General features: G+C 42.7%; 1 protein-coding gene across 1 annotated transcript; it reads left to right on the top strand.

The window, feature by feature from the left end:
- The first annotated feature begins 623 nt into the window (after positions 1-623).
- Positions 624-7,374, top strand: YRDC (yrdC N6-threonylcarbamoyltransferase domain containing). Its single transcript, XM_089494312.1, has 6 exons — positions 624-696; positions 1,534-1,729; positions 5,679-5,793; positions 6,016-6,135; positions 6,349-6,491; positions 7,314-7,374. The coding sequence occupies exons 1-6, from the start codon at positions 624-626 to the stop codon at positions 7,372-7,374; spliced, it is 708 nt and encodes a 235-aa protein (XP_089350438.1).
- Positions 7,375-9,974: the final 2,600 nt, after the last annotated feature.

Below are 9,974 nucleotides of genomic sequence, written 5' to 3' on the forward strand. Positions count from 1 at the left end.
GAAATAGTGCCACTGCAATTTCTAGAATTAATTCACAGACAACATACATGATATATATATATATATATATATATATATATATATCCAGATAAATAAGCACCGATCAAGTCGTGAATCAGTCAAACACTGAGTCTGTGGAGGGAATATACCATGTAGACAGATATATATATATTTATACAATCTACACATTTTGCTAACCTTGCTATGTGGTGAAAATGTGCATATATATATATTTATATATTAAATACTATTTTTTAAAATTGTAATATTGTCAGCACAAAGTAGTGAACAAAATGACTCGCTAATGAAGTGTAATTGTGTGAGTTTGTGCATTCTTTGATTTGTGTATTTTTGCTTTGGTTTATTACATGAGTCACAGTTAAGAGGAGCTGGAAAACCTATGCTTGGTACGGGAGACCCGCCGATCTGTGTGACTACACGCTTAACGTATGCAATGACGTGTAATAACTAGAGGATGACGCACGGGGGCGCGTCTGCCTGACCCCGGAAGTGTTGTGCAGCCCACGTGGTTGAATGGAGAGCGCAGACTGATGAGACTGGTTACCCGGCTTTTGCGTGCTGTCTTTGGAGTCGCTATATACCAAGTCCCTGGCCGGAGGGACATGGCGAGCAGGGTGCTGAGTCTTCCTGGGGGAGCAAATGGTTGTAAAAACGGACCCACTACGGAAGTCAAAAGTGAGAAAATGGTGGAAAGGGAGAAGGGAAATTTAAACATGGGGCGGAAGGGTTGCCTTCTCTACTGACCACATCAGCAATGTCCAGGGCTAGGGACGCAAATGGACCGACAACAAGGGAGAGGGAGATTAGTGGGCTGCTGATGATGTAACCTGAATGGTCTCAGGAAACAAGGGCATGGAAGGCAGGTTAATGTATATTTCCTATCATTCCCAGTGGTTAAACGGGCACATATTTATTAAAATGTGACTCAGACACCAGGCTGCACCTAGACTTTTTATGGATGGCTCCTAGACAGCATGTATTTTATAATTTACAATTGTTTTCATTTTGTTATTGCTTGCTCTTGTTATCTGGTGGGCTGGAGAACACTGTGATATGTTAATAATGGGCAAAGCTTTTGGGAGTCTGGATTTGGCTTTAAAAGAAAGACTGTCCCTCATAAAGCATTTGATAACCTGCGATTTTCAAGGTGGATCGAACACCCATTGAGCTTCTCCTACTAAATGAGCAGAGTTGGCAGTTAATGCATAGCGATATCAGGGAACTGAAACGTTCAGCTTTCCTGCAGATTCACCTTACAGAGATTAAGGAAATTTAACGGGTCAATGGGTTGGAATCATTGTTTTTAGCTTTAAGAAAGTGGACCACTGAACTGTCTGATGTTCTATTGTAGCATGACATGTCAATAAACAGTGTTTATACAGAAAGTGGACATAGTAGAAAGTCTTGCTCCGTCTTGCTGTCACACAGGCCTACTAGACGGACCGGGGTGGTGGTATAAGCAAAGAATGTTTCTAGGGAGGCTGTTCTTCATTTGCACCTCTCTTGCACCAGGTTGGAAGGATGTCCTAAACACTTCAGTTGGCGTCCTAAAGCAGGGTGGAGTGATTGCCGTGCCCACTGACACCATTTACGGAATCGCCTGCCTAGCCCAGAACTCTCAGGCTATGGAGAGCATCTACAACCTGAAGGGACGTAATGGGACCAAACCACTGGCCATTTGTGTGGGGGACATTGTGGATATTTATAGGTTAGTGCTTGTGTGCTACTTTTATGCCACGTTATCAACAATTTTTTATAAAGTTAATCCAGTAAATTAACGTGAAGAACTTTGTCAAGTGGAAAGTGAAGCCATCTGAGCTAGCTGTGACATATAGCTTCTATTTTGGAAAAAAATTGCTTTTTACTCGGCTGCATGATATTGTGTGGCGAGATACAGATGTATAATATGAAGCTTGATTATTAGCAGAATAGACCTAAAGTGAAGGGAAAAGATCAATAGATTAAGGAAGGATATACAATGCTGGTAAAAGGGTATTCAAATCAATTTTGGACATAACGTCTAACAAAAAAAAAAAGGTATTGATAGATTGGGAGATGTCTAGTCAAAGACAACTATAAACTGTATGTATGGATGGTGGTAAATATAACCCTGTATCCAGGCCCGGACTGGGACAAAAAATAGGCCCGGGCATTTAAGCCTGAGCAGCCCATATTTATTTATTTATTGTTAAAGCCCACCCTTCATGTACCATCTTTGCATTTAATCATTCACACAAATCATTAACACATTCATTAATGCAGTCTCACAAATCATTCAAGCAATTCATCCACACATGAATTCATTAATTGTCATACGCATTCACACAATTCATCCACACATTTATTCATTCATTCTCATACGCATTCACACTACCCCCTCTCATCATCTTATCTGCCCCTTCTCACTATGTTCCCCCTTTTCACTATGTAACCCCCTTCCCCACTTCTCAATATGTAGCGCCTCTATCTATCCCCTCTCCCCCTTTCTCACTACCTAACCCCCCTCTGCCCCTTCTCACTGCAGCCCCTTCCCTCACCCTATTTACCTTGTTGCCAGAGCAAGCAGCAACTGCGACCGCGCCTGTGGCAGGGCAGGATTGACTTAGGGGCTGATGGAGCTGCAGCTCCAGGCTCCTACCTTAAAATAGGCCCAGTCAGGACCGGACTGACTGGGCCTATATGGCCGCATTAAGGCAGAGCCCCTTAAGCCCGCCGCAACTGCAACCGGGTCCGCCACTCTAAGGCAGAGCCGGCCTTAGGTGTTCTGGCGCCCTGTGCGGACTACTCCTCTGGTGCCCCCCCATCCCAAAAAAAGAAAGGAATAAAAACTTGTAACAAAACTCCCCTTTCTCACTATCTATCCCCCTGTATCACTATCTACCACCTCTGCCTCTTCTCACTGTTATTATATACTGAGGCAGACATTGACGGTGGTACAGCATAATACTTATCACTATATACTGAGGCAGAAATTGACGGTGGTACAGCATAACACCTACCACTATATACTGAGGCAGACAATGACGGTGGTACAGCATAACACCTATCACTATATACTGAGGCACACATTGACAGTGGTACAGCGTAATCCCTATCACTATACATTGAGCCAGACATTGACAATAGTGCAGCATAATCCCAATCACTATATACTACGCCAAACATTGTTGTGGTGTAGGCCTACCACTTCATTGTCTGGCTTAGTAGTAGGGATGCACCGAAACGAATTCTGGACTGAAACCGAAAATGCAGCATTTACCTGTCCGAAACCGAATATGACCTCCCCACACCATAAAAAAAACCCTTTTATTTAAAGTAAGTAACACACCAAAATAGGACAAAACAATTAAAAAACAATATTATATGTATATATATATGATTGTTAACAGCAATCACATTCCTATCATGCCCAGGCATACCCAGATTCCAGGATGTACTCGCAGACTTGGCATGATAGGAGTATGATTGCCCTATCTACCCCTTCTAACTCCCTTCTGCCCCATCTACCCCTTCTCACTCCCTTCTCCCCTATCTACCCCCTTTCCCCCTATCTACCCCCTCCTAACTATCTACCCTCTCCCTCTTTGAAGTTCACTTACCTTTCAGGAGTCCTGCGGTGAGGGTGCAAGGCCTCTGCCTCCCAGCTCTGCCACTGTATGGAACAGTATAGAGTGATGGGAGTTATGATGTACTTTTAGAGCATAATTAGATCATGAAAAAGACATTGGAAATGGTACAGCATAACACCCATCACTCTCACACACTTACCAATCCACACATATATACCAATCCACACATATACCAATCCACACCTATATACCAATCCACACGTATATACCAATCCACACACATATACCAATCCACACACATATACCAATCCACACGTATATACCAATCCACACGTATATACCAATCCACACGTATATACCAATCCACACGTATATACCAATCCACACGTATATAGCAATCCACACGTATATAGCAATCCACACGTATATAGCAATCCACACGTATATAGCAATCCACACATATATACCAATCCACACATATATACTAATCCACTCTCACTGAATATTTTCCTACCTTTACTCTCTTCTCCTTACAGCTCCTTTTCCTCCTCTTCGCTCCTCTTCTTCAGTTCTTCTGTCTTCTCTGTCTTCTTCCGGTTCAGAGGGCACGGACAGCGGTGGGCGCGGCTTCAGTGTTGTGCGCCGGGATCTAACAACAAACCCCGGCGCACAGCAGCTGTTGCCGCGCGGATCACAAGGGAGCGGTATCGGAGGTCTTTAGCAGACCTCCGGCTCCCTTGAGTGATTTTAAGCCGGGTTGAACCCGGCTTAAAATCACTCAAGGGAACCGGAGGTCTGTTAAAGACCTCCGATACCGCTCCCTTGCGAGCCTGCTCCTCCAGCGGCGGACATTACTGTCCGTCTCTGGAGGGGTGCCGGGTGCCGCAAGTTGGCACCCGCTGATGAGCGGCACCCGGTGCGGACCGCCCCCTAGAGTGTGACGCCCTGTGCGGTCGCACACCCCAAAGGCCGGTCCTGCTCTAAGGGGCCAGGAAGCCCCCACCAGGGCCGGCCTTAGGGGTTTGCGGCCGCACAGGGTTTAAATTAAAACATCGGGGTTTTTTCTCAACTTTATTTAACATCCTCCATGTTAAATAAAGTTAAAAAAAACTTTATTTAACATGGAGGATGTTAAATAAAGTTAAAAAAACCCCCGATGTTTTAATTTAAACCCTGTGCGGCCGCAGACCCGTAAGGCCGGCCTTGGTGGGGACTTCCCGGCCCCTTAGAGTGGCGGACCCGGTCGCAGTTGCGGCGGGCTTAAGGGGCAGGTGCCCCTTATGCCCTGCGTTAATGCGGCCGTAGGTAGGATAGGGGCCTGGAGCTGCAGCTCCATCAGCCCCTAAGTCAATCGGCCCTGCCGTGGCCCGGCCCACCGGGCAAACGCCCGGTGTGCCCGATGGCCAGTCCGGGCCTGCCTGTATCTAATCAGAGGCAGGGCTGGCTCTGCCATATAGACAAAATGAGCAGCTACCGAGGGTGCCATCATAAGATTCTTGCAGGCAAATACAGGCAAATGTGAAGTGCAAGAGGCATAGTTTGCTGGGCACTAGAACGGTCTAAAAACTCTAGGTCCAGCTACGGGATATAAAACCAAGAAACCCCAGCACAAAAGACCAATGCATTTGATATCTAGCTTGGAAAGGGGTGCACTGGTAGGCCAATGCTTGTGTGCTTGGATACACTGCATCAGATCTCACTGTATACATTTTAAAGGCATAAACCCATTTGACTTTAACTGTAATATATACGATATTCTCTTTAGATGTAGGTTTTTAGTAATTACCTGCCATTTACACTCATCTGTTCTCACTTATCCTGGCTCCCATGTGCTTGGCTGTCTCATGGGTCTGTACTTCCTAAGGATCATCACTTTATGTTAATCCCGTCAACCACTTCCTCCTTTTATTCACAATGTGTGCATATGAGACTCCTGCTTCTTAATATGCCATTCCATCAGAAGAAGAAACCGCCGAGGTCCCAAAAGTTCTTGACTCTTTCTGCGCTGGCCAAGGTATCCGATTCTATTATAGACTCTATCCAATCATAGGCCTTTCAGATGTTCTTTTTACCTTGTATTGTATGCAGGTACTGCCAGGTGAATGTTCCTGACCAATTACTCCATGACCTTTTACCAGGACCAGTTACTCTTGTTTTGGAGCGTTCTGAGGGGTTGAATAAGGAGCTGAACCCTTTCACTTCTGTAAGTATGGGGACGAAAATGTATGTAATCGTAAAATAGCAATTTTTTTGGTTTTATCTCTAGACATGTGATTATGATTTGGATCGACACCTTTCAAGAACAGATCCTTTAATATCTTTGGAGAATGTTGATGGATGTGGTCATCCTTATCAGATATAGGCATATCCTAACTGTATAACATTTGATATGTTGCCTCATTTTGTACTTTTTCTTTTTTTGTAGTTGGTGGGTGTTCGCATTCCTGACCATGCGTTTATCAGACAGCTGGCACAACTCTGTGCTGAGCCCTTGGCGCTAACCAGTGCCAACATCAGTACCCATGAGAGCACACTGACAGCAGAGGTACAGCCACTGATAGATCTTTTTTTTTTATCTCAATGTCTCAAAAAGTCTTTCTCCTCTTTCCTGCTGTAAATATTTACCTGTGGATGATGTCAGAGTTTGTAGCTTAGGACAAGAAATTCTTCAGTCGTACTTTATATGAAGAATGCCTCCTTCTCATTATGAATATATCAACAAGCTAGATGAGCTCAATTTTCTTTTTATTATTGCCAGGAATTTAAAGACCTGTGGCCCATGCTATCTCTGATAGTGGATGGCGGGCCCATCGGCGATATCTCAAGTGTCGAATGCCGATTGGGATCAACAGTAGTCGATCTTTCTGTTCCTGGTAAATTTAGAGTAATCCGCCCCGGATGGTAAGGCTCGCATAACCATTATTCTCTATTAATAGTCACCTGTGCATGTTTTAAATGTTGTGAAAATCTCTAAGCTAAATACCCATTAAATGTGATCTGAAACACAATGTTTCAGTACATGTAAAAGACTTATTTCATGTGTGAGTAGCTGGGTCGGCATCCTTCCTGTAGGGCAGTACTGAGAGCAGATGCTAGTTCCTAGTTTCAAGTCTTCTGATGATCTAACCCAGGTCACTATAGCAGTCATTTTGCGTGTAGGTGGAGGAAGACCGCAGGGACAGATCTCTTTTTTTTTTTTTTTTTTTTTTTTTTTTTTAGTTGTACCAAGCAAAATTAATTAAAGGGCTCATTGCTTAGGTTATTGCATTTGTTATACACCAAATAAGCAACACAGTGTGTGTGTATTAGAATAATTGAACATTTAGGTAACTGCAGTAGGGCTCCACAGTAACTACTTAGGGCTCCAGAGTTTAGCGAGGGCCCTTAGCAACAGCTTGTCACTCTTAGAATTGTCTCACGACACTCAGCATAATACGAGGACGGTAAATGCAACTTTCCTCATTTGCATGTTGAGAGCTTGTCTATAGTAAGGCATTTAATCCAGATGGTGCAATTTGTGATGCCAAACGCCCAGAAATGTAATTAAAGTATAAGCTAAAAAGAAACACCCACAAGGGCCCTTGTAGTAATTTTTATTGTTAGATGGTCTTCCCTTGTTTTGCTTTACTGTGCTTAGAGTTGTATTATATATTTTGAATGGCTCTTCTGAAGTTTATATATGTGTATGTAAACTAGTTTTAATATGTGCTTTCCTTTCCAAAGCGCTCTGGCATCCACCATGGAAATCCTCAACAATACATATGGCTTAACACCCTTGTCATGACACCTGCGTTAATGGGCTTGCTCACGGACATTGTAACCTGAAGCAAGAATGGACTTCAGAGGATAACTGAATATCCACACAACTATGTTACATTGTTTTGATCCATTTTGCAAGCAGTGGATATCCCATTATTTTAATCATTAGGTTATATTCCAGCTTTTTACTTCTATATGATAAAAAAAATATTCTCTGGATTTGAGAAGGTTTAAGACGCAACAACAAAAACAAATTGTCTTGCAATGCCCTATGCTATCTTGACATTTTATCTGTTTTTCTTTGTGAAAATATTTATTTATTTTTTTGGTGGTAGAGGGGAAAATAGCTACCATTTACAATAAAACCAATATATTCTGGATGTAGATATTCATCCTTTATTGTACCCTCATTTGAATTACAAGATTTAACCTCTTAATTGTTTTCTTCTGCTCTGTTGTGTATAATTTACAAGAACATTGGACAAATATTTTTCCAAGTCATTTTTACATGCCGGTACTGTATCCTTTAGTAGGATAAAGAAAATAAACACGCTCGATACTCTGATATCCAGGGCCGGCCCGACAATGGAGCCGAGTGGGGCAACCGCTCCAGGCGGCACTTTTGAAGGGGCGGCACTTGGCACTTTTTTTTTTTTTTTTTTTTAAAGCGAAAGAGAGAGAAAGGGGCGCCGAGTGGTTTTCGCTTACCAAGCTGTCAGTACCCGCTCGGTGCCCCTCTGTCCCTCCTCTGCGGCGAGTCTCCCTTATCGGTCTCGGTGCCGGTTTGTAATGCTGAGTGCCGGAAGATTACCTCATTTCCGGCGCCCAGCATTACAAGCCGGCACCGAGCCCGAACAGGGAGACTCGCCGCAGGACTGCTGAAAGGCAAGTACAAGGGGAGGGGGGGTAAGGGTAGATAATAGGGAGGGAGGGAGAGGAAGGGTAGATAATGGGAGGGGGGGCGGCAGGGACGGAGGGAGAGGAAGGGTAGGTAAGGGGGAAGGGCGGCATTTTAAAATCCGCCCGAGGCGGCATTTTGCCTTGGGCCGACCCTGCTGATATCCCAAAGTTATTCAAAACTCAAAATGTTACTTTTTGTGCATGGAAATTAAATTCCCAACGTCCTCATTAGTTGGATTAGATTATAGTCCGATCCATCTTCTCAGATTAAATAATTCTGGCAGTTCCTGCATAGAATGTGGTTTGGAATTGAAAACAGGTGACATTCCTCCTGGTTTACAAAATAATGTATCGGTGGTAGCAGAACTGTTTAAATGACTTTTTCTGTAGTAGATATGTTACACAATTGTGGCATTCCAAAGTTTTTTTTGAATAAGGGAATGCAAATTAATTTGAATGAATTGTAGCCCATGTTTATAGAATGTGGCTAAACCCTTCACTGGACCAAAATATATCAATTAGTACAAGGGTGTCCAACCTGCGGCCCTCCAGCTGCTGCAGGACTACATCTCCCATACTCCTCCGACAGCCACTTAGCTGAAAGAGCATTATGGGAGATGTAGTGCTGCAGCAGCTGGAGGGCCGCAGGTTGGACACCCCTGAACTAGTAGAATGTCATGTCCCAAGGAACTACTGAGTGCATGATTTATATTTACTGCAAACATACATATGGAAATTTTGGCTATAGAGTTTGATCTTGTTCCTGTCACAGAAGGATTTGCATGCATGGGATTACCATGAACGACTGCTCCACAGAATGTGCTTTACAGGCCTATAAGATCTCAGTTATCTGAAATCCAACCATACCAAGTATTTGGGGTCCTCAAAACATGCCCTTGGTTTGGCTGTGGTAAAAACTCAGGGCTGCAAATCCACACACTGCAGATTAGCACGCTACTCAAGCATGACGTTCATTTACTCCATTATTTATTTTTGTTTACATTTTTGGACCTGATTTTGTACATTTTATCAATGTTAAAACAGAAAACACAGAATAAAATTATTTACTAAACTACAGTTTAATAACTCTGCTAATCCTTTTCATCATTTTGACTTTTCAGCCATGCTGATACCACTTTTTCTATTGCATATCACTCGTTTGCTTTTAATAGGAAACCGTGTCCTATTTATGATTTACTTATAAACCAGTTACTTTCAAGCATCGGATTCAGAGGGCACTGATAATGACTGGCACAAATAAGATAATCATCTGGATAAATCCAGTATAGTTATTTCTCAAAGTTTGTATTTACCTAATTTGGTTTGTGTGAATAATACAAGAATACATTTTTATTTTTTTTTACTTTTAATCAAAATTACAAAACTGAAATTAACATAATTAAAGCAAAACATAATGTCTGCCTGATTTTTTTGGGGGTGAAGCATGATGAGTATGTCTGCATCATCACAATCTGTGTAGGATCTACCCACTTGACTACCTAATAGAAATGCCAGATGATTTCTCTTGCATCCAGAAGTCATTCCATGTAGACTTTGAATTCCTTGAGAAAGGTCATCTCCATATTTACTACTCCCAGGCAGGAAAATATAAATTGTTAAAATAAAAAGTTTAGCTGTTTTGCACAAGCAGTGGTACACATTTTCAGTGTCATCAATGTTTTCCTTTTTAAAGAACTGCGGTCTGTGTACAGATGCTTTGTAGGT

The sequence above is a fragment of the Sceloporus occidentalis genome, unplaced genomic scaffold (genome assembly GCF_023333645.1).
Source record: "Sceloporus occidentalis isolate IW3139 unplaced genomic scaffold, rSceOcc1.0.p SCAF_71, whole genome shotgun sequence".
Classification (NCBI taxonomy): domain Eukaryota; kingdom Metazoa; phylum Chordata; class Lepidosauria; order Squamata; family Phrynosomatidae; genus Sceloporus; species Sceloporus occidentalis.

Coding starts and splice junctions, on each gene's coding strand:
- YRDC (XM_089494312.1), top strand. CDS start 624: ATGGCGAGCAGGGTGCTGAGTCTTCCTGGGGGAGCAAATGGTTGTAAA. Junction 6,136..6,348: donor AGAGCACACTGACAGCAGAG/GTACAGCCACTG, acceptor TATTATTGCCAG/GAATTTAAAGACCTGTGGCC. Junction 6,492..7,313: donor AGAGTAATCCGCCCCGGATG/GTAAGGCTCGCA, acceptor TCCTTTCCAAAG/CGCTCTGGCATCCACCATGG.